Source organism: Peromyscus eremicus, chromosome 8a (genome assembly GCF_949786415.1).
Source record: "Peromyscus eremicus chromosome 8a, PerEre_H2_v1, whole genome shotgun sequence".
Lineage (NCBI taxonomy): Eukaryota > Metazoa > Chordata > Mammalia > Rodentia > Cricetidae > Peromyscus > Peromyscus eremicus.
The window spans coordinates 69,595,351-69,621,377 of NC_081423.1; the positions used below are offsets into that span (position 1 = coordinate 69,595,351).

General features: G+C 40.7%; 1 protein-coding gene across 1 annotated transcript in view; it reads right to left on the reverse strand.

The window, feature by feature from the left end:
• The window catches only part of Vmp1 (vacuole membrane protein 1), a 101,348-nt gene that overhangs the window by 74,147 nt on the left and 1,174 nt on the right, over positions 1-26,027 (reverse strand). Inside the window, exons 2-5 of the mRNA XM_059271428.1 lie at positions 6,975-7,076; positions 5,468-5,603; positions 4,131-4,221; positions 3,136-3,246 (exon numbers count right to left, since the gene is read on the reverse strand). Of these exons, the coding sequence (XP_059127411.1) occupies positions 3,136-3,246; positions 4,131-4,221; positions 5,468-5,603; positions 6,975-7,050 (414 nt within the window). The 5' untranslated portion in view covers positions 7,051-7,076. The remainder of the gene's footprint in view (positions 1-3,135; positions 3,247-4,130; positions 4,222-5,467; positions 5,604-6,974; positions 7,077-26,027) is intronic.

Consider the following 26,027-nt stretch of genomic DNA (forward strand, 5'->3'; position numbering starts at 1 on the left):
AGATTTATTTTATTTATTATGTATACAGTATTCTGCCTGCATGTGTCCTTGCAGGCCAGAAGAGGGCACCAGATCTCATTACAGATGGTTGTCAGCCACCATGTGGTTGCTGGGAATTGAACTCAGGACCTCTGGAAGAGCAGTCGGTGCTCTTAACCACTGAGCCATCTCTCCAGCCCCCCATATGACTTCATTTTAAGATCTAATCTTTTTAGTGACCATTTAGTATACATTCAATCACAATTAACAAAGTATAACTCCAAAAAGGCAACCTCCACTGTGAAAAACAGTGGATATGAAGTACAAAGCATTTTCATATTACTTTTAAGCCATGATTTTTAGTAGACAGGATAATGATAAATAATGACTTTAATGTTTAGTCTTTATTTTTTGTTTTTATTTTTAATTTTTTGGTTTTTTGAGATAGGGTTTCTCTGTGTAGCTTTGCGCCTTTCCTGGAACTCACTTGGTAGCCCAGGCTGGCCTTGAACTCAGAGATCCGTCTGGCTCTGCCTCCCGAGTGCTGGGATTAAAGGCGTGCACCACCGCCGGCAATCTTTAGTCTTTAAAACTGGATTCTTAACCACTATTTCACTACAAAGCCTGCCCCGAAGGCTGTGTTTCTGACAAGACTAGTTTCCTAACGTGGTTCCTTGGCCTCTAGCCTGAGGGTTGTATGAGTGTAAGGTGGAGCAGTCTGCTTCACCCTTACAAAAAAGACAAGGGTGTCAACATCATCACATCTAAGTGAGGGCTACAAAAAAGCTCATACAAGAAAGATAGGTAAGCAGGACTTCCCAAACACAATTATATCCCCCAGATAAAAACAAACTAACTGGGCACAACATGGTGGTGACTGCCTTTAATCTCAGCACTCAGGAGGCAGAGGCAGGATGATTTCTTGTGGGTTCAAGGCTAGCCTGGTCTACATAGTAAGTTCCAGGACAGCCAGGGCTACACAGTGAGACCTTGTCTCCAAAACAAAACAAAACAAACAAACAAAACCAACCAACAACAACAAATAGAGATTCTAAGTGTAGGAGGCTCAGAGGTCCTTGCCCTCACATCTGTGACAACCAAGGAATGTTAAACATGCAGGGTTGTCTCTTCAAAGGCAAAGATTACACCTGTTTTCAGAGCAGAGGTTGGTAAACAGCCTGGTGACCTTTGCACTGCAGGGCCCAGACCACACCAGATCCTCCCCAGACCCTCATTATAAGTCTGTTTTCCTAGATCAATCTATAGAACCTATCTTTATGGAAGATGTCACATGGGACTGAGTTAATTATCACCAGGAAATTTTTTCACGAAACTATGCTGTGCTTAAAAATGACTAAAAGAAACTACTCTACTTGGGGTCAGATTCCTGAAGTTTGAACCAACACTGCCTACTAATTTGTGTTAAACGGAAGTTTAACTCATATGGATCGACACTCTGTTGGCCATGGTGGTCACAGAGACCACCTGCAATTATGGTAATCATTTGTTCCAAATCATGAAAGAGAGGGTAAATTTAAAAAAATTTGCCTAGTGGTGATAAGTTCCAAGACAGCCAGGGCTACACAAAGAAACCCTGTCTTGAAAAACCCACCACCCAACTAACAAACCAACCAACCAACCAAACTTGAGAAAACAGGGGGCTAGAGACATGGCTCATCGATTAAGAGTAAGTACTGTTTTGTCGTCGTCTCCCCCCCCACCCCCCACAAGGGTTTCTCTGGGTAGCTTTGGAGCCTTTCCTGGAACTTGATATGTAGACCAGGCTGACCTCGAACTCACAGAGATCCACCTGCCTCTGCCTCCCGAGTGCTGGGATTAAAGGCGTGTGCCACCAGCAGCTGTTGCAACTGCTGTTCTTGAAGAGGACCCGGGCTCAGTTCTCAGCTCTCACATGAGTTCACAACCATGGGTCACCACACTTCCTCCACAGGCACCAGACAAACACACGATGCAGATATGCACACAGCCAAAACACTAAGATACATTAGAAACTAAAGCTGAGCAAATTCTGACCACATTCCATTAAACTGGCACACTGATCAAGGGTAGAAGTGCTCCCTCATGGAAACAAAGATTTTACTTTTCACTTACATTAATTCTATAACAAACATTGCAACTTTTTTATTATTATAATGTGGGTCTGTGTGGATTAGTATGTGTGCACTATGGTACATGTGTGGATGTCAGAGAATAACCCGTGGGAAAAGTCAGTTTTCTCCTTCAACCATCTGGGTCCCAGGGATAGACTCAGGTTCTCAGGCTTGAACTGGGCCATCTGGGTGGCTCTGTTTGCTTGTACGCTTCTAAATCTTTTACTGAATACCTGGATCAGAGGAAATGGAATAGTAATGCCTTCACATGAAGACATTTCACAGTTTATTAGTGTTTGTAATGCATATACAATAAGGAAATTTCCTTGCTTCAAATTTGCTTTTTTTTTTTTTTTTTTTCCGAGACAGGGTTTCTCTGTAGCTTTGGAGCCTATCCTGGAAGTTGATCTGTAGACCAGGCTGGCCTCAAACTCACAGAGTTCCATCTGCCTCTACCTCCTGAGTTCTGGAATTAAAAGTGTGTGCTGCCACCACCCGGCACAAATTTGCTTTAAAAAAAAAAATCCAGGCAGCTGGGCACGGTGGCACACACCTTTAATCCTAGCAGAGGCAGAGGAAAGCAGATCTCTCAGTTTGAAGCCAGCATGGTCTACAGAGTGAGTTCCAGGACAGCCAGGGATACACAGAGAGACCCTGTCTGGAAAAACAAACAAATGGCTATGTCTTTGAGGGTTGTGTGTGTGTGTGCATGAGTGCTATGGTGCCGTGTGGAGATCAGAGGACAATGTCAGAATCATTACTTCAAAACCTAAAACTGAAAAAAATTTCCTGGTTGAACTAATGAAGTAAGCAACCATATTTGCTTAACTGCTTTTCCCTTTTCTCCTTTTAGCTCTTCAGCTCCAAAGGAAACGCAGAGCTTAACAAGAAGCTGAACTTCAGGCCCTGGTTTTAGGATCTCAACACTTAGAAGGCACTGAAGCAACTAACTACAGATTTTAGGATTGCAGCTTCTGAAGGGAAAGCAGCAATAAAGACAGAAGAATCTTCTCTGTTCTTGCAAGTTGAAAGAAGTCTTTCTTACCAGATAGAGCAGGAAGGTGTGCAATCCTGTTCCAAGTCCAACAGAGGACAAAATCCCCAAGCCTATCCAGTAGGCATACAAAAGAAACTGCTTCTCTATCCGCTGCACATACTGAAAAGAAAAGGGACAAGGTATAAACCCGGAATACTCTGCCCAGGAACGTGCCTTAGTAACTACCACCCACTGACCAGCCAGCTCAGTAAAGCGAGAAGCTAAGAAACATTAAGACAAAACAAATCCTCAAAGACGTCTCACACTGTTAATGTACTATAGCAGAGAGGACACAAATCAAACTGCCTCCCCCCAAAAAACCAAAACCCAACTCATTCAAGCAGAATAAGTTGGCACTGGAGAAAAACAAAAAACAAACTACTATTATGGTAATCATTATTTTTTCTTTTTCATTTCTTGAGGCAGGATAGCATACTGTAGTCCAGCCTGCTGGTACTTTCTATGTAGACCAGGTTAGCCTTGAACTTCAGTTGATCCTCCTTCTTCTACTTGCTAGATGGTGTGATTATATAAGTGTGCTACCATGCCCAGTCTAGTATAGTGATGCTAAGAATCAACATTTTAAAATCAGCTAAAAACTACAAACTTTAAGAAAACACGAGACAGTGTTAAAGGGACCGTTGCAATAGCTGTGAAGAGAAAACTTTAGGAACACACAAAACACAGTAGTAAAGGAAGGGGCCAATGAGCTAGGGGTGGTAGCACACACCTTTAATCCCAGTACTTGGGAGGCAGAGCTAGATGGATCTTTTATAGTAAAGAGGAATCCTAACTACTAAAATAATGTTGCGTAACTATGGAACAGTGCTCGGGTATTTTTGGTGTATGGAATAAGACATTAAGATACCTAGTTATCAGATAAAATTGAAAATAGAAAAGCATGCTTACAAGTGTAGAGGGTATAAACTCTGAGACTTACCTGCGTCCATTCAGAAATGTCACGTGAGTACCGAGTGCCGAGGAGCAGTTACTCTGTATCTTACCTGTTGGTGCGCTCCTTCCACATAATACGTAGTGATAAGCACAGCAAGCAGCAGGAAAGACGACACCACAATGCTCTGACGATGCCACAATCTTAAAAACAAAAACAAGCTCCCATTTATGCTGCAATTTTCAGAAACAGCCTTTGGGATGTAAAAAGGAGTCAGTCACAGGACATGGGCCCAGAACCTGAATTATCAAGTAGCCTTACCACAGCCATCTCTGGGTCCAAAGCCTGATCTTGTGGACACCCCACCTTTTAATCTGGAGAGGTATTACAGTGCAACCCAAGAGCACAGGCTTCAAAGCCCCTTCCTGAGTAGGCCACTCACTGCTGCTCTGTTAGCAGAACACTTAACCTTTCTGATTTTGGTTTTTGCTTTTAAAATCATAATAATTATATATTTGCTTTTTCTTCTTCATAGACCTCCTACAGGATCAAATGAGCTAAAAATTGTTACAAATGTTTTATATTTTTTTGTTTTTCGAGACAGGGTTTCTCTGTGTAACAGTCCTGCCTTTCCTGGAACTCGCTCTGTAGACCAAGCTGGCCTCAAACTCACAGAGATCCACCTGCCTCTACCTCCCAAGTGCCAGGATTAAAGGCAAGCACCACCACTGCCCAACATGTTTTATAATTTTTAAGTACAACAAAATGTAAAATAATAGTATAGCTAATTTAGAAGAACAAGAAAATAATAGGGTAAGAAAGTTCAATTTGCTCTCTTGGATATCTCAAACAGCTAGAAACACAGACAGGACACACTTTACGGCAGTGTTCTTTTTCACTGGCTATCAGTTAAGCACCACATGCATCTTGAACCTGCTACAGGTCCATCTTGGTGTATCTACTGCACACAGGCTTGATTTATTTTCAATATAAAACCAGGAGAAAAAGCCACTATCTTTTTTCCCTTGCAAGACCCAACATGAAAGAGTAGTCAACTGTAATAACCTGTCAAGTAAATGAGGTCATTTTTCTTCAAACCAAACATCCCCATCTACTGCTTTTCCTTTTGGGGCAGGGTGATGGTGGGAAGACAGTCTTTATGTATCCCAGCTGATCTTGAACTATATAACAAAGGATGACCTTGAAAACCTGGTTGGTGTGTGGTGTTGGCTTTGTGTGTGGGAGACAAGTACTCTGAATAAGCTACATCCCCCTCCCCCAAGTCTAACTCTTTTTAAACTATAGGAAGGAAAACAAATGTTCCTATGATAATGTTCTAAATTTAATTAATCCATTTTGGTGGAACAGATGGCAGGGAGTAGGAGTTGGCTGAGGACTTCTAAAATTAGTAAATACGATTTATATGAAAAGTAATAGAAAACTCTTTACTTTGAGGTCCATTCCTTCAAAACTACAAGAGTTTCCAGAGAAAAATACTGCAAGGTAATGAGCGGCTGTCTCCACAGGACAATATTCTGTCTTTCTTCCCGATCCCTTCTCTTCTTTTCATGTACTGAAGAGGGGTCTGAAAAACAACAGCATAGAAGTTAAAATAGAATTCCGAACATCTGTTTCTTTTCTTTCTTTCTTTCTTTTTTTTTTTTTTTGGTTTTTCGAGACAGGGTTTCTCTGTGTAGCTTTGCGCCTTTCCTGGAACTCACTTTGGAGACCAGGCTGGCCTCGAACTCACAGAGATCCGCCTGGCTCTGCCTCCCAAGTGCTGGGATTAAAGGCGTGCGCCATCACCTTTTTCAAAGAATAAAAATCAACACACCTACCTATATTATATGTCTTAGACTGTACAAAAAAAAATCTCAAAAGTAGAATGAGATTTAACATCCAGACCCTGCAAATTTAAGGGGTACAAAGTACTAAACTGAGAGAAACAAAATTCTAACAAGTATCTGAACTCCCTAACAGAAAGCCAAGGACTGTGGTAGGTCCCTGTACTGAAGCCTCAATGGCCTCTTATGTGTCTGTACATCTACCTCTTTCCATCAGTGGCAACTTTGCAAAGTATTCTTTTTAGTTATCATGGAGAGGGACAGTACAATGTATAACTGCTTAGAAATGTAGTGGATGAAAAAAAGTTTCATCCATGTCCCAGGTAACCATTCACAGCAAGTCCTATAATCCTGAGAAATGGCAACTAGTCCAAATTCAGCCATCTTTATTGGCTCAGAAAGGAAATGAATTGCCATGGTTGCCACTCATTTTTGGTGCTGATGACCAAATCCAGGACTTCACACATGCTGTGCATGTCCTCTACCACTGAACTACACCAGCATCTCCAGGGCTGTTATTTTCCCATCAGTGTTTCTGAGGCAACAACAACAAACCCTGCAAAACAACAACAACAACAACAAAAAGCAAACAGAAAACCATACAATCCTACTCTTAGCTGGGTGGGTGGTGGCGCACGCCTTTAATCCCAACACTTGGGAGGCAGAGGCAGGTGAAGCTCTGTGAGTTTGAGGCCAGCCTACTAACAAAGTGAGTTCTAGGACAGCCATGGGTACACAGAGAAACCCTGAAGCCTTGCCTCAAGAAAAAAAAAAAAAGGATCCAGCAGTTGAATTTGGACTAAAACTACAAATTTGGAATAATACATGTATGTAGAATAGTTATTTCTGCTGCAATATGCTTGTTTGTTTTGAGACAGAATCTCACTACACATCCCTGGTTGTCCTAGAAGTCACTAAGTAGATCAGGCTGGCCTCAGGCTCACAGATGCATGCCTATCTCTGCTTCCCGAGTGCTGAAATTAAAGGTGTGCGGCATCTCAAGATGTAAAGGCAAACTACTTGGACGGTGAAAGGGTTAAGTGAGGAAATACATGTAAAGCCACAGAAGAGTCCCCAGGCAGTTTGTTATTACTGCTGCCTATATTCCTTACCTGGAAAACTCCCATTATGCTGCTCCTTACTCATTGCTACACGTCTCTGGTCACAATTTTTTCCATTTTCTGCCATTTCATAGATCAGTAACTCTGGAGGAGCTAACACAGAAAATAAAGCCCAGCAACACATTAGATTCTTCTGCTTTGCAGCTGAGACTAAAACTGAATACAGGAGCAACATGGCATACACCCTACATGCAAACTATATGATGTGTTCACACTATTTTTTCTTTTTATAACCAAGAGTTTTATAAATAGCTTATATAATTCCATATAAAAGCTTGTGATTATAAACCTTTTCTAAATAGTTATTCTAGTGATTTGTTTTCCAGATTAAAATTTGGGAACACTTTATTCACAGAATAAAGGTATTAGGTACTAGTACATCCCAATACTGATAAACTATGGATCTAATATCCATCTAATTCATAAATTAATAAAGACACTATTTGAAATTTGCCATTTCTTGTTACCATTTTATCTTTTACAGTTATGTTAACATTATTAGAAAATAAATTCATAAAACAAAACAAAACACAAAACATTTATGAGCCAGGCGGTGGTGGCGCACAACTTAATCCCAGCACTAGGGAGGCAGAGGCAGGTGAATCTCTGTGAGTTCAAGGACAATCTGGTCTACAGAGTAAGTTCCAGGGCAGATAGGATGACACAGAGAAATTCTGTCTCAAAAAACCAAAAGTAAATAAATAAATAGATTCATTGTATTAACACAAATATCATAGATCCAAGAACACAGGAGAGCTTTATGTAGAAAACACTGATTCAAATGGTAATGGGCACGGAAGATAAAATTTTCATGTTTAAAATATATTAGAAGTTCAAGACCAGTCTGGGCTACGTGAATGCCTATCTTAAGGGTGGGTATATTCAAATAATATAACTTATTCACCCACAAAAGAGATAAAGCAGATGTGAGTGTGACCTGTTTACAACATCTACCATCCCACTGATTGTCAGGTTGAGTCAGCTGATTCAGTTGCCTAAATTGGTGTCCTTTTCCTCCCATTGTTCCATGTATGTCCCTTCCAAAGACGCATGCTTCACAGGTTGAAGAGGACAGCCATTCATCAGCCAAGGGTGTTGAAGCAGGTGTACTCCCCTGCTAGAACCTCCAAACAAGGTCTCCAAAGTGAAGAGGCAGGCGTGGTGCCTCATGCCTGCAATCTCAGAATCTCAGAACAGACGCTGAGTCTGTCTACACACACACACACACACACACACACACACACACACACACACACACAGCAAAAAGAAAGTGACCACTGGCCAGGGATAGGATATTTACATAAAAGATCATGTATGTATATGATATGCATGTGTTCTTGTGTGGAACTAACCCTAAATGCTAAGACATCTAAAGGGTAGGAAGTAGGTGAAACAATGAACTTGGAAGCCACCTAAACCAGAAAACCAACATCATGCTACCTTCCCAGTGATGCCACCGTGGCTCACTCTACTAGTCCGCAACAGGCCCGAGGTGAGGTTACAATGAGTAAAATAAGTCTTCAGGAGAGTCTGGCAGAAAACAAATGAACACATGAGATCAATCACAACTGAACAGAATGAAACTGGGGATTAACGAGATTAGATGAAAAAAAGTGTATAATTAAACAGGGTTTAGAATTTAGCAGAATGGGATTTAAACATAACCTTTACAAGCAACTACTCTAGGGATCTGAACAAATCTATAAATCTCTACAAACAAGTTCACCTTTATTGCTGTTTTGAGACCAAGGTGGCCTATAACTCACTAAGGAGCACAAGCTGGTCTTGAACTCCGTAACATTACTTCAGCTTCCTAAGTGTTGAGAGTACCAGTTGCTCTATTTTGTAAAACAGGGACAACATGGGTTATCAAGAGGTACAAAATTAAAGGTAATATATACAACATACAAATGCATATAGCCTCATCTTTGTGGGGGTGGGGTGGGTCTGTGCACATGAGAGTGTGTGTGAAGGTCAGAGGCAGACATCTGGTTGTCTTCGTCCATTGCTTTCCAGGGGTTTTTGTTTTTGTTTTTGTTTTTTTTTTGAGATAGGGCCTCTCACTGAACCTGGAGTTCACTGATTCAGTTAGCCTGGCTAGCCAATGAGCTCCAGAGATCATTTTGTCTTGGCATTCACCAGCACTGGCGGTACAGGTGCGTGCTGCCATGCCTGGGTTTTATGTGGGTTCTGGGGATCTGAACTCCAGTTCTCATGCTTGCATGGCAGACATTTTAACTGCTGTGATCATCTCCCTTGCCACGTCTTTCATATAAATTCAATATACATTTCCCAATACAATGAAGAGGAGCAGGAGTTTTATGGGAGCTCAATAGGACAATGTATTTCAAGTTTTATTTTATAAATTTAAGTCAAATTTCTGTGAAGATATTGTCAAAACACACCATAGCCCATACCATTACTATAAGAGAACGACAAACGTGTCTTGTGAAAACACACAAAATCAGAGTTTTAATGAAGTCTACTGAGGATGTCTGAAACAGCACTGTCTACAAGAATGAAGGATTTTCTACCTTCCAATTATTTAATTTGAAGTCATATGTAAGTTTGAAGAAGCTTGAAACTGTGGGGGACTGGATTTGAACAAAACCCATAGCCAATCATCTATACATATCACAACAAATAAGATTTGATCAATTTTTGGTAAAAAGAACAGAAAGCATAAACTGGGTATGGTGACACACACTTAAATACTAACCCAGGAGGCAGAGCAGGGGGACTGCCACACATCTGAGGGCAGCCTAGACTACAGAATGAGTTCTAGTCAGTGTTGAGATCATGAAACCATGCTCCCCATGTGCATGCAGACACATGCACGCATACACGCACGCATGCACACCGAGAGGAAGGGCACAAAAAGGCTTACATTGTGAAGCAAACTTTCTACCACCACCCGGCCCTGCAAAACTGTTCTGCTAACTGAACTCATTTCCCTATTTACTCTTTGCCTTAGTATCATCTTGAGTAGACAAACAACTTGGGTCCATTTAAGGTAGACTTGAACAACAATGATATTGTACAAATAAAGGTTTTGTTTTTGAAATATTTTAACAGGAGTTTTTATTTAAGCAAGTAATTATACAATATTGTTCTTATACAATATGCTAAAAAACTTATTAACATTTCCTTCTCAATAACTCTCTCTATTAAAGTTAAAATCTGTAATTTTATTTGTTAGAAATAACTGATGAAATAAAGTTATTTTTGTTTAGTCAGTCTACTTCTTCACAAACAAAATAAATTCAGTTTTAAAACAAGTTTTTAAAAATGTTTACTATTTCCAAGAGAAGAAATCCCAAACCTAAAGGGAATGCACTAAGAAAGAAGGGTTCTGCACAGTCTGGTTATAACAGCATCAGAAGCTCTTGGAGTTAAGGGTATGGCTCAGTGGTACAGTGCAAGGCCTTGGGGTTTGATAGCCAGTGCCACAAGCAAAAAGAACAAACCCTCTTTTGCATCTTGACCATTTAGGAGAGGCGAGGTGTGGTGATACATACCCATAATCCCAACACTTGTGTGGCTGAAGCAGGAGGATGAAGACAGTCCCTACTACATACCCAGACCTTGTCTCAACAGAAATTAATTCCTAATTTAAAACATATTTTCTTTGTCACACAAACTGCAGAACTCTGCAAAGCTGCCATTTTCCTGGGATTACTCTGCATTCTGAAGATGTGTCTGAACAACTGAACAGAGCTAGAAAAGTCAAATACAACAGTACAGCCACTTCAAATTCAACAAATATCTATCAAGTGTTCACTGGCTGCCAGTTATTATCTGAGATGTCAAACATCAAACTTTTAACTGATAGTCCTCCATTCTCTCAGTTATCAACTTAGTTTCAATTTTTTTTGGCACTACTGGGGGGTGATCTTGGGACATCATGCACTCTTCCACTGCGCCACAGTCTCAGTCCTTTATTTATTTTTTTTTTAAACACAGAAACAGCGCGAGAATCCTGTCCTACTAAGACACACTCCCACCTGTAGATGAATGGTCTTCTTCAATAAGAAACAACGCAGAGATGAAAGCCCAGAGGTCAGAGCTGAGAGCCTTACCCTTCACTGCTGCTGCTGTCCTCTTCAGCAAGAGCTACTTCCTGAGTGTTTGTCTTTTTTATAGACTTTCTATTCTGCCTTCTCATTGGTTGTAAACCCAACCACATGACCTCCTCGCCACTGCCTGTCTGTACAGACCTCCAGGTCTTCTACGGTTGGTATTGAGATTAAAGGCGTGTGTCTCCATGCTGGCTGTATCCTTGAACACACAGAGATCCGCCTAGCTCTGCCTCCCAGGAGCTGGGATTAAAGGCGTGCGCCACCACCGCCACGCTCTTATTATGGCTCTAATAGCTCTGACCCCCGGGCAATTTTATTTATTAACATACAAATAAAATCACATTTCAGTACAATTAAAATATCACCATATTTCCCCTTTTCTATTTTAATAAAAAGAAAAAAGGAAAAAGGTTATAACTAACATAAGAAAAACTATACACAAAAGTACAATAACTATATACCATATATACAAGTAATAAATACCTAAACAATGTCTAGTCCATTTGTATTTGACAAATTCAGAGAAAATAATTCCATTATCTATCCTATTTTGGTAAGTCCAAAATGTACCTAATTCACTTTCTATCCTAACTAATCTTTAACTATAACTAACTAATCTTCAACTATAACTAACTAATCTTCAACTCCCTCAAAGACCCAAGAAGGAAATAATATTACCTAACAAAAATAAAAATAAGAAGTGTATGCAAGCAACTTCCAAAAAAAAAAAAAAAAAAAAAAAAGTGAGTTGACAGAAACAGCCAGCTGCCTGGACAGTCACCTGAGATTTCTCTGCAGTGTTGGGGCATCATCTTCAGCCTATAGGCTTAGTGTATCTGACAGACTCATTTGTAAAGTAGGATGTATACAAGGTCAATAGTTCGACCTCACATTGGGTGAGAGCAGTCCATGTACCAGAAACACCTGGTATTTTTAATATTAATATTTAATTTTTTTAATCTTGTTCAAGATATTGTACTTATACAGTTCATTTAACAATGTAATGCAAATTGCTGATTCTTGAATGTTATTATTACTAACTATTAGGATAAAAAGAAATGAAAGGTAGTAGTTAGACATTACAATAGAACTTGTAGTCATATTAGGTATGTTTTCAAGATTGAGCAGATATATTTTAGATAGACAGGTCATCTTCAAACCCTTCAGAGATCTACAGAATATGGCATTTAAAATGTTTTAATAACTTAGAAAATTTTTCTTTTTGTTATGACTATGAGACATGTCGGCTCCTGGCAGTACCAATCTACTTCAGAGAAAATATGGGCATTGAAGAAACTGCATATGGAGTTAACTTTCATTGTGGCAAAAATTAGCCACTGGACAACAAAGTATCCTTGAATCAACCACCTACTTGAGCAGACTTCTGTCATCAAAGGCCGAGTTGGGAACACACATCCTGCACTAACCCTCTTGACCTTTCAGGGACGTAGCTCACTTAGCTCCTTTGGTTCTCTCTGTGTCATCATCAGTCTTGGCTTCTTTATTCTCTCTGGCAAATAAACACCATCTAGTACTTCCCGTTTCTGTCCTTCACTGATACAGTTCTCCAGAGAGCTGCATACAGACAGTCTACACTTCTTCATCAGCGATGCAGTGAGCCTTCTGACCCCACTGATCGGGGAACCAGGAAATAGCTTTCCTGGAGAACACTAATGATCTCTACGCTGGCAAATGCAAAAACACTCACACCTTACCTCGCTGGGTGAGGCAATCACTCCCTCTTCCGTTGACAGCTCCTTCTGCTTCTACTTCTTGGAGTTATTCAAAGCCTGGTCCTGGGTTCTTTTTGTGTTCTCTTCACACTCTCCCTAATGATGTCATCTAGTCACTCAGCCTTAAATACCCTCTACATAGTGACAACTCTCTCAAAAGCAGAATGTTCCACATGACAGTGCCTTATGAATATTCTGTAAGAATAATCAGATCACAGAAGGATCTTGCCAAGTATTCAAGCTCAACCCACTCCTATAATGCACACACAGGCAAGCAGAAGTAAATTGATTCAGATAATGTCACAGAACAAGTTACAACAAACATAAAAAGCAGTACCCCAAACACAACTGGCCTTAAATCACAGTATGGGTGTGCTGACCTGTTGGCAAGACACTTTTCTTCCCCCAAACTTAATATAGATTATTTCTTGAAGGATTTTGAAAGAAACAGTCTCAATCTACATCTTTTTCTTTGTACTATTAGAAAATTGGGCCAAAGCCAGGCGTGGTGGCACATGCCTTCAATCAGTCTTTGTGAGTTCAAGGGCAGCCTGATCTACAGAGCAAGTTCCAGACTGCCAAGGCTACACAGAGAAGCCCTGTGTACACACACACACACACACACACACACACACACACACACACACACACACAATTGGTATTGTGAGTTGTAAAGAAGGCTGGAATAATTCTAATCCCTAGAGCCCATTAGGCTGTATGTTTACTCAAACTTCTAACCTACAAAGCTGAGGTTTAGCCCTGAACCATGGCATCATATCGAGTTCCAGATGCCCTGAGAGGACATAAGTACCTTTTATTTGAGAAATATACTGTCTTTGCTGCCTGTGTTTTCTAGCTGCAGATGGTTACCCAATCCAGCATCAACGCACCCTATTAATCTCACTATTATCATCTTACTTTTTGGAGTCAGAGGGAAACAACTTGTTTCTGGAAGTTACCAACATGTCCTGATTGAGTTGAGTCCATTAGGAGAAGGACCATTTGGATTATATATTCCATGCCTACTCCCCAAGATAGAACTTATTTATACCCCATCCCAATTCTGCTTTCCTTCTCAGCTCAAGACTGTTTAAATTTTTTATAGCTATAAAAGAAAAAAAAGAATCTTACCATCTCCATCTAAAGTCTCTCTCATCTAAATTTTTCTTTCATTAAAAGATTGTGTGTGTATGGATGTTTCCCAGCATGTATGTCTGTGCTTCACATGTGTGGAGAGCCTATGGAGGCCAGAAGAGGGTTCCATCCCCTGGTACTGGAGTTACAGATGGTTGTGAGCCACTGTGTTGGTGCTGGGAATTAAACTTGGGTCCTCTGCAAGAGCAGCTGGTGCTCTCAACTGCTGACTCATCTCTAGCTCTTGGTTTCTTCCTTTCAATGTTTCTTTGGGTAATTTAAGCTTTTGCGTTTGAGCAATTTATATAACACTCCCTCCATCTTAATTTTCATTTCATCCTTAAATATTTTTCTTTGGCCTTGGGGGACTGTCAGTAGTTATGTTTTCTATTTCAAGAGGAAGCATATAGATGTAGGCATCCTGACTTACACCCGTAATCCCAGCATTCGAAAAGCTGAAGCAGTGATATTGCCATGAGATACACAATGAATTCTAGGCCAGTATGTGCCACAGTGTAAGACTCTGTCTCAACAAAACAAGACAAAACACATGATGACACAAACTTGTAATCCCAGCACACAGGAGGCAAAGCCTGGGGGATCCTCTTAAGTATCAGGTTCGCCAGGGCCGGAGCCAGTGCCAGAACCTGTCACACACACAGAAAAACCAAACCGAAGAAACAAACAAACAAACAAATAAAATCAAACCATACAGGGAGATTACATAGTGACTGGCAGGTAGAGACACTATTTCTCCATGCCCTTTTCTTTTCAAAGTTTTTTTGTTTTGTTTTCTTTTAATTTCATGTTGCCAAGCGTGGTGGCATATGCCTTTAATCCTAGCACTTGTGAGGCAGAGGCAGGCAGATGAGTTCAAGGCCGGCCTGGTCTTCAGAGAATTCCAGGACAGCCAGGACTACACAGAGAAACTGCTGCGGGCCGCAGGAATACATCGTAAGAACTCAGCTGGTTATGGAAAAGTCACTACCTGGAGGGATCAAGGATTCCCTCCAGGGGAAGCCAAATTCCAAGGAGTTTTTGGTGTTACTTGGCTTGTTATATATCAGCTGTCTTCTGTTATGAAAATCATGTGTTCCTTCATAGTTTTCCCAATTGACTTTTCCCTAAGAAGGGCTAATAGTGTGGACGGATCACTCTCTGGACATACACATTCCAGGTATTTGGAGAACAGCCTCAGGAAAGGCTTTCTCTGGAATCCGATATCTCCCTTGGCCACTTTCAAGGACTAGCAGTAACAACAGTCCACATGTAAGTCTCCTGATTTAAGGTAAATTCCACAAGGAGACACCGCCTAGGTCAGGTGTACGTTAAGTAATAGCTTTACACAATTTAGCTCGGACCCTCCTTTCTTACATCCTTACTAACTTTATAGACCTTTAACTCCTTACCTAACCACTTCTAGGAATATTTAGATAACTTTCTGTGCTGACAGCTATGCTCAGCCAGAACCCCAGTCCAAGCCTCCCTGTAATTATCATCAGTGGCAGCTTTTGGCCAGGTCTATCCCCAGATGGAGGAGAGTACCTTATCAGAGATACCTCTGTACTCTCTAAGAACAGACTTAAGCCGGGCGGTGGTGGCGCATGCCTTTAATCCCAGCACTCAGGAGGCAGAGGCAGGCGGATCTTTGTGAGTTCGAGGCCAGCCTGGTCTACAGAGCGAGATCCAGGAAAGGCGCAAAGCTACACAGAGAAACCCTGTCTCGAAAAACCAAAAAAAAAAAAAAAAAAAAAAAACAAAACAAAACAAAAAAGAACAGACTTAAGCATCCAGGCTACCTGTTTGAGAAGGCCTGGCAGATGTGCCAATTAAGCCTTACTTCCTCCTTTCCCAAACCTTACCTCTAGTTCCAGATCTCCCTTTAACTATCACCAGAGGCATCTAGCTGTACACAGGTTGCCTAGCGACTGAGCACACTTTCCCCCACCCTGCAGAAAAAACGGCAGATAGCTTGGACAGATAGGAGCCACAGGAAAAAAGACAGTTTTATTTTCTCCCATTGACCTAGCAACTTATAGATTCTTAACATTTTGTACTAATCACGTTTAAGACTATAGTTGAGCACATAAGATTCCCTCTTCTTAGATATTATCCGAATTTAGCCTTTAGTTAATTCATTTCCCCATTGGTCACTTCCCTTTGGGGTTGCAAATGATAATTAATGGTTATTGCCTCTCAATGTGATTCTTATCACCCCTCCTGTTTGTCCCTGGAAGCCTGGCTTTATATACCAGGACTTCCAGGGCATGAAGACGGAGAAGAGAAAAGAGAATGGAAGAACTAGACGGGTAAGCACTTGAGAGGAACAAACTGAGATGGGGAAGAACTAGATTAAAGGGCTAGAAGAGAGTACTAGAGGAATCAGATGGAAGATGAGGAAGAGCCAGATGGGAAGTACTAGCTGGGTAAGAACAAGCTGAAGAGGACCTAGATGAGGCAGGATTAAGACGAGAGAATTAAGATAGAACTTAGATAAGTATAGAGAGAAATCAGGCAAAGGAGCTAGGCACGAGAACAGAACTGAAGCTGTGTATAAAGGATGTTATGCCAGAGGAATTAAAGCAAGTGGACTATAGAGCTCGGTGTGCTGAGATTCTATTTCCCAAAAATAGTCCTTGCCGTTAGTAGTTCTCTCTCCTGAGCCCCTGGGATGTATAATATTAAGGCTGGTCATCTAATATTATACAAGAAGAAACCCTGTCTTGAAGCCCTCACACCCACCCCTAAAAGAGTTATTTGAGGGTAAAAGTCTAAAATGGGGGGCAGGAGAGATGGCCCAGTAGTTAAGAGCAATGGCTGCTCTTCCAAAGGATTTAGGGTTCAGTTCCCAGCACCTATACAACAGTTCACAACTGCCTATAACTTCAGTTCTAGGGGATCCAATGCCCTGTTCTGTGCTCCACGGGCACTAAGCACACATGGTTCACAAACACACATGCAGGCAAACAGCCATACAGATAAAAAAAATAAACAAATATAAGCCAAGCGGTGGTGGCAAACACCTTTAATCCCAGTACTCAGGAGGCAGAGCCAGGCAGATATCCAAATTTGAGGCCAGCCAGGTCTACAGAGTGAGTTCTAGGACAGCCAGGGCTACACAGAGAAACTTTGTCTCGAAAAACAAAAACAACAAACAAAAAATCTAAAAGAAGCCTACTTAGGTAGCATAAGATGAAATAATAAGTCCCTTTTCACGTTCAATGTAGTAGGATCAATTTTGGCCACGTACCTTGAAATACTGTCAAGTTCAAGAATATGGAAGTAAATCCAAAGTATTCTTGTTCTGTTTAAAAGACTGAAATGTCCTCAAACAAGAATCTAGCATAAATTCTTGACCTTCAGTGGAGTCTACTTTGCAGTGAGGGTATACAGTATAAGTCAGTTTTGCTTATAAGAGTAGGCTGCTAAAATAAACCTTATATTCCTTACAATAATGCAATTTGTGGATCAGGTCAGAAGACAGAAGTAGAACAGAAGCATAACCCAGAACATCAAACAACATTTCAGACATGAGAAATATCTTAAAAGGCCATATTTGAAATAAAAGGTTGGTATTAAAATATGTGCTGTTTTTGTTTGTGTCTGACAGAAATGCTTAGAAAGCATTGCAAGTCAGCTCACAAAGGTTCTCTGTAGGCTGTACATTCAGTGCTGAGACTACAATACTCCATTCATTTTCAACATTAGCCCCATTTAGAATACAAAAACAATACAGAACAAAATTATATAGTCCTCCAAGAGGGGTGGGGAAGACCCACCAAGTTAGTAACAAACCTAAAAGCAGTATTCAGATACAGCATGGCCTCAAATAACAGTAAGGAATACGCTCACATGTTGACATGATCCTTCTCTTCCCCAAAACCAAAGCAAGATGGCTTCGTGGGTAAAGTCATCTGCCACCAAGGCTAACAACCTGAGTTCAATCCCAGGTCCCACATGTAAAAAGAAAGAACTGACTCTTGCAAGTTGTCTCCTGACTGCCACATGCTTTGGCATGCATGTACAGACCCACATACAAATAAACAAATACTAATTTTTAAAACAATTGTGTGGTGACGCAGTAATAGAAATTTCCTTGGGTAAAGGTTGCTGGAAAAATTAACAAGGGAAAGAAAAGAAAGTAAGAGCACTAAACCCATGGATTCTCACTTTCTTGGCAACATTATTCCACAATGAAATTAACATCCTCCCGAGTCATGTTTCTTAATGAAACATGCAAGCCATACAAAGATGTTAACTTAGGCGTTAGCTTTCAGTAACTTTCCTTGCCTTCAGAAGTATCTACCCTGGTGGAATGCTTAAGCATATCTAGTTCTAGGCCATGCCACAACAGCTGCAGATTCCCTAAAGCTATAAAGATTCAGGACCTGAAAAACTGAGTGTTAGAAATTAAATAAACAAACAATCTAAATGAGTAATATACCCTGACTCAATGCACACTATCAAAGAGATTATCAGACCACCAGACTGAGTAGATAACACACACTGTCAAATGATGACAACAGTTAAAGAATGTTTTCTGAAAATACATGATTTGAAGGGGAATGCATGTGATACCCCTTGAATGCTTTTGAACTTAATTTCTTAAGTCTTGGAGAACTGCTTGCTATGTAGACCAGACTGGCCTCAAACTGGTAACAATCATCCTGCCTCGGCCTCCCTCCTGAGTGCTGGAGTTCTATGTATGCACACATTTTGGTATCTGAGAGGGGTCCTGAAACCAATCCATATGGATGCAAAGGATGACTGTACCACAATGTTTAAAAAGATCTTAAATATCTACCAGGTCATGGAACTTTGAATATTCTCTCTCCATCAGTGCCTTTTGTAACCTACACACCTAAATAACTAGAGGTTTCCGAAGAACTTCGAGTGAAGTGGTTCATGGAATGAAAATGACAAAGTTGACCACTTCTTAAAGACATTCTGAATACATAAATGCTTCCACGTATTAAAAAATCTTGCTCCCATCTGTCCCTTACGCAACTAGTACTCTCCTTGTAAGACATAACCACTGTATCAGCCCTTTAAAACACTATATTTATTCTTTTCAGACTTATTTTTATGTTATGTGAGTGCTTACACATATGAAAGACCAGAAGGTGTCAGATCCTCTGGAGCTGGAGTTATAGACAGTTGTGAGTCCACATGTGGGTGCTGGGAACAGAACCTGGGTCCTCTGGGAGCAGCCAGTGCTCTTACCTGCTGAGCCATCTTTCCTGCCCTATTAGTTTTGCACAGTGGACCATTCTTTTTCCAAATGCTTTATTTAGTTTGTGTGTGTGTGTGTGTGTGTGTGTGTGTGTGTGTGTGTGTGTATCTGAGTACATATGTGCCACAGCCCACGTTTAGAGATCAGAGGACAACTTGTAGGAATCTGTTCTCTACTTCCAACATGTGGGTTTTGAGAATCCAACTCAAGTGTCAGGTGGCAACGAAAGCCTTCATCTGTTGAGCTATCTCAATGACTCCCCCAATACTCTCTTTTCTCTCTCTCTCAACATCTGTGTGTTGGGGGAGGGGTGTTGTCACAGTGTGTAGGGGAGGTCAGAGGACAACCTGCAGGAATTACTTCTCCCCCTGCCTAATGTGGGTTCTGGTTGCCAGGCTTGCCAGCAAATGCCTTCACCTGCTGAGCCATCTTGCTGGCCCCCAAACACTCTATCTCCTTGTTATAGCTTTTTCTTTATCTGACGTTGGGCCTCTCCCTTCCCTTTGTCCCCAAGTAAGTTATCTATCTGGTCTTGTGCTTTAAAATATTTTCCTGAATTTGTACTTTGGGTTCTGACCTCTAGATTTATGTATGTAATAGGACTACTAGGATGTTTCTTCATCTCAAATTTAACATCCTTTCCTACCTGTACTTAGCTCCCTTGTTTTAAAATTGTATTATATTTATTTACTTGTGAGGGAGAGGAGGGTACTACACAGGCCACAGTGGGCACACGGAGTCAGGAAGACTTGGCAGGAGTTGGTGCTCCCCCTCCACCATGTGGGTCCCAGGGTCAAACTGAGATCGCTATGCACGGTAGCGGGCACCTTTCCCACCGAGCTCTCTCTCTAGCTCCTACCTACACTCTTTTAAAAAAAAAAAAATAATAATTTATTTATTTATATATATAGATGTTTTGACTGCAAGTATATCTGTATGGGGGACTCGGATCGGATCCTCTGGAAGAAGAGTTACAGACAGCTGTGAGCTGCCATGTGGATGCTGGGAATTGAACCTGAGTCCTCTGGAAGAGTAGCCAGGGTTCTTAACTGCTGAGCCATCTCTCCAGCCCCCCATCTACATTATTATTATTATTATTATTATTATTATTATTATTATTATTAATTTTTGGAGGCGGGGTTTCTCTGCATAGCCCTGGCTGTCCTGGAACTCTCAGAGATCCGCCTTCCTCTGCCTTTGGGATTAAAACCATACATCAATACACCCTGCTTCTACCTACAGTCTTATAAAAAGTCTCATCCAAACCTTCCTTCTCCTATTACCTGGAACAACCACCCACCCAGTTACTAAACTCAGATGCTAGTCATTCTTGACATTTGTTGTTGCTGTTAAATCATTCATCTTATCTAAGATCAAGTCCTATTTCAATGTATCTACAAACTGCTCTAGATTTTTTTTAAACATGTATTTATGGTTGGTTGGGTAGGGGTGGTGGGCTGTTCCTCTCATAGAGCACATGTGAGGGTCGGAGGACAATCTGCCAGAGTCAGTTCTTTCCTTCTACCATGTGGGCTCTGGGGACTGGGCTCAGGCCGTCAGGTACGGCCACAAGTACCTTTACATGCCGAGCCATCGTCTCTCCATCTTGGTCACCCTTCTTGTCTCAGCCATCTTCATCTCTATACTTGCAGTGGACTGTACTACACTGCAGTGGACTCTTAATTTCTCTCTTCATTAATTTTTTTCTCCCAAACTGAGGTTTCTTACACTCCAGAGTTCAGGAGGTCCTCTGTCCTTAGCTTCCAGAGTGGAAGAACCATAGCTGTGCACCACTATGCTGGGCTTTTAAGTCTTCCAAGTCCATCTGTGCTCCAGTCCTTAAACAAACATAGATGGGCATTGCTAGCTCTTTCTCAGACTCTTGTTTCATGATACTTTAAATTCCCTATTGTTTTCCCCAGAACCTGGTATAAGACCTAAGAAAGAAGATATGTGTCCACTGTGGAGGTCTGAATGAGAATGGCCCTTGTAGATACTTATTTGAATACTCGGTCCCCAGTTGGTGGAACTGTTTAGAAAGGATTAGGTGTCTCACTTTGGGTGGGGTTTAAGGTTTCAAAAACCCAGTTAGCCCCCATCTCTGCCTTATGCTTAAGGATAAAAACATAAGCTTTCAGCTGGAGTTACAATGACAGTACATGCCTGCCTGCCGCCATGCTCTGTGCCAAGATAGTTTGTATTCATCCTGAGTCGTAAGTACCAGTGAACCTTGCCTTGGTCACAGTGTCTTATTACAGCAATAAAATAGTAACTAAGACATCTATCAACTGGATCAATGAACAAATAGATAAGGCAACTAATCTCACTGAAAAATGATCTTTCCATGCAAAGAAAATGATAGATAAGATTGTTAAATGTCAAGATAGTTGGCTTTAGTTTCTAAATTCTGTATTATGACTTACAAATATAAACTGTTAGTAGGAATTGGGGGTGTAGCTAAGTGGTACACCACTTGCCTAAAATGTCTGAGTGGATAAGTGTGTTAAACTCAATCCTGAGTTCAATTCCCAGAACCTATGTGGGGAGAGGACCAACCCCGGCAAGTTGTCCTCTGACTTCTGCAGACACAAATATAAAATTACTAACTAACTACATAAATAAATGTTAAAAAGTAAATTTTTAAAAAAGGAAAGAAATAGTTGAGCCTAGTGGCACACGCCTTTAACCCCAGCACGCAGGAGACAGACACAGTGGAATCTCCGAGGCCAGCCTGGTCTACAGAGCGAGTTCCAGGACAGCCAGGGCTACACAGAGAAACCCTGTCTCAAAAAACAAAACAAAGCAAAACTAACCAACCAAAACAAAATAAAACCACCACAAAAAACCAAACAAAACCAAACCTGTCAACAATACAAAAAGGACTAAAGGATGGCTACAAAAATGGTTCCTTTCATTAAGAATCATATATGTGTTGTAAAATATTCACACAAAAAATAAACAAGATATTTACTTTTTGAAACTGCATTAGTAATGATTAAATACCAAGTAAGCACTAACATAATGATACGCTTTCCTTTTTTTTTTTTTTTTTTTTTGTTGTTTTTGTTTTTCGAGACAGGGTTTCTCTGTGTAGCTTTGCGCCTTTCCTCGAACTCGCTTTGTTGACCAGGCTGGCCTCGAACTCACAGAGATCCGCCTGCCTCTGCCTCCCGAGTGCTGGGATTAAAGGCGTGCACCACCACTGCCCGATGATGATACGCTTTCCAAAGAAGGCTGGGAAAGGGTTCTCAGCAAGAGCTCAGTGTGCCACCAGATGATGGCAACAGTATGCTAGGCACTGTCTAAATGCTTTCATTGAATCTATTCATTGACCCTTAACAGAAAGGGCACTGACTTCACAGCCTATGAGGAAACTAAGATAACAAGAGGCTAAGTAACCAGCTCAGGTGTCAGGTAATAGAGCTGGAATTTGAACCAAGGCTTCAAATCCCAGGCCTGTGTGTGTGTGTGTGTGTGTGTGTGTGTGTGTGTGTGTGTGTCCTTGGCTGTCCAGAGACTCACTCTGCAGACCAGGCTGGCCTTGAACTCCAAAGATCCACCCATGTCTGCCTCCCAAGCGGTGGGATTAAAGGTGTGCACACCATGCTCAGTCAGCTCCCAGTCTTTACACTATTGGTGTGGTCCTTCCGGTTACACCAGGAAGACTGCAGCAACACTGAAAGACCCACAATCTACTCAACAGTCAGGGGACACTAACAACTCCAGTAATTATAGGTAGGTAAGCTGGAATAAAAGCACTCAAGGGATTGTCATTGCTTAATTTAAATATGCCTAAACTGCAAATGTCTCCTTTTAGATGGCACAGAAAAGTATCTCCTGTTCAAATATTCAAGGTGCATATTTTTTTAATGATTTGTTTTTATTTTATGAACACTAGTGTTTTGCCTTCATGTATGTCTGTGTAAGTGTGTTGGATCCCTTGGTACTGGAGTTACAGACAGTTGTGAGCTGCCATGTGAATGCTGGGAATTGAACTTGGGTCCTCTGGAAGAACAGCTAGTGCTCTTAACCTCGGAGCCATCTCTACAGCCCTTCAAGAAGCATATTTTAAAATGAGCTTTATGTAACGTTTTATATATTACATAAGTTCAGTTAAGCAAATTCTATCCGAAGTTACCCTCCTAAACAAAACAGAGTTTCTAGAGACAACACACTCTTTAAAAATTTATCCTAGTAGGGAATGGTAATGCACACCTTTCACCTCAGCACTCTAGAAGCAGGCAGATCTCTGTAAGTTTCAGGCCAGACTGGTCTATATGAGTTCCAGGCCAGCTAGGAGAGAGCTGTCTATAAAACAACAACAGAAACAAACAACCAAAAAAACCTTCAAACAAAAAGTTTACTCTAGTTGTTGGGGTTTAGCCAGCAGCTGAGCCCATGCTAGTAGGCATAAGGCTCTGGGCTCAATCCTAGCACCCCCTCCCCCACGAAGTTTACTCTGAACAAATACTTGCACATCTTTGTGAAAGCAGATTATCAACAATCAGAATCACAGTTATGATTGTCTTAGTGCATCTGGTTCCCCAGGTTTGCTAATCTAGAGTTCGTTTCCAAATGCAAAGGAGATTCACAAAGCCGCACTACCACGGCTGCTTTCCCCAGCAGGAGAAACTAAATGCGTCTCTGGAGTCAGGGGAAGCAAAGGTTCAAACAAAGCATTTATTCTTCTACAATGGCTGTTTACCTCGAAGGACAGTTAGAGAAATGACCTTGCAGATCAGAATTAAGAAAACAGAGTATCAGTATTATAGCAGCTCAGAAAGTTCTTTATATTAGGAGGAAAGAAAAGAAACAGCTCTCCCCTATGCACTGGCAACATCATGAGACATGTTACAGGGATCCTGTCATTTCGACTTAAATGATGACATTTCACAATACCTGATACAACTGATTGTGAACTGAGAATATTCTAGAAAATATAGGTAATTTTCTTTCCTTAATACATCCTACTGAACAATTTTTAAGAATTTCATTTGTGACAGGGTCTTTCTATATAGTCCATCCCAGACTGGCTTTGAACTCAGTACCCTTCCACCTCAGTATCCCAAGCATTGTGGTCAAGGGGTCCCCTCCCAGGCTTTCCCTGAGACTCACTGAGCAGTTTGTTTCCCTACAATTTGCAAAAGCAGGGAGGGTATCACAGACACACAAGTCCCTCTTCCACACATAAGAAAACAGTGTGATCCAAACCAGGCTATTACCAAAGCTCACCAGAATGCCTGAGGACAACTTGGGAACACGAAAGAATACTTTGGATCTCAGGTCTAGTTCAGGCACTGGCATTACCTACTTTCGAAGTCCTCGGGCCAGCCAATCACTGATTGTTTCAAGGCCCCAATTTTCCCCTCTATTAAATGAGAAGGCACCAACTATGCATTTAAAGAGTTAACTACAATTCTAAATGTTGGTTTCAGTAAATAGTAAGGATTCTTACTTAATGTAAGCAAAGGTAGGCCACTTCTAATGATTAGTCAAATACACACCAAAAACTTCAGTGTTTTCTGTACTTGGAAATTCTCAGCTGACAACACATGATGACTGAGAGGTCAGAATTAAATGGTCTCAAATGCAAAGCTGGTCACTTACTTATTAACTAAGGTGACTAATTGGCTATCTTCAAAAATAGGGCAAAGATCATCATCATAAATATGGGTAATAAATAAGACATGATATAAACGGTTAAATTTTGAAATACTTCAAAGTAACATTATTCTAAACTTATATATTCCTAGTTCTCTGAATAAAAACACCATACTTGCACTTGCACAGTGATTTTCACATGTCCCATCTCACCAAACACTATGACAGTCACGAAATGGAGTAAGTCCTTTTATCAACACAATCAAGAGTAGCTCTGAATGCTGGGTAATTTGCCAATCATTGCTTAGTAAGTGTTGGAACCCAGACTTTTAATTCAGGTCATCTGATTTCAAATTTAATGATCTTTCTGGGTGCAGTGGCCTTTAACCTCATGAGGCAGAGGCAGAAGCAGGTGAATCTCTGTGAATTTGAGGCTGTCCAGGGCTATAGAGTAAAACCTTGTCTCAAAATCCTAAAAAAGTGGTGACTTGAGCCAAAGTCAGCAAGACAAAAACAAAAAATAATACAACAAACAAAATGTAAGAAAGGATTTGGACTGGGTGTGGTGGAGAATGCCTTTAATCCCAGCACTCAGGAGGCAGAGACAGGACCAGGACGTTCTTTGTGAGTTCCAGGCCAGCCTGCTCTACTATGGAGTAGTGAGTTCCAGGACAACCAGAGCTACATATTAAGACTTTGTCTCAAAAAACAACAAGAAATAAAAAGCAAGAGAAAGAAAAGGAAAAAAAATAAGAATCTTGCAGTTGTGTAATCAGTAAGTAAATTAACTAGATTTTAAAATTAATGATATATCAAACTTACAATTCCACTTGTCAAAAAGTGTAAAACAGTTTGCTAACTCAAAAAACAAGGACAATATGATAACAAACATTAAACTAGCTGTAGTTAAATTGGTAAACAACATCAAACCATTTGCTAGAGTAGTTCAGATATGTGTTTATATGCATATTTTCTTCTGGAATGTGTACCTCAGGGATTTAACTGTACTATTAAATGTATCTAAGAAATATAGCCCTGAAACTGTATCTGTTTTAAAATAATGTAGGCAAATAAGCTAAACAGGAGAAATTACCTCTTTAGAATCATTTTGCACCCATACAAACTTGGTCATATTTTTCTGGGGTACCAAAGGTCAGTAAAAACATTAACTTTCCACATACAAACTACCGCCTAGTAAGTTTCTCCCCTAAAGTCAGATCCAATGATAACACAATTCATAGACAATAACAGTTGGAATATAGCC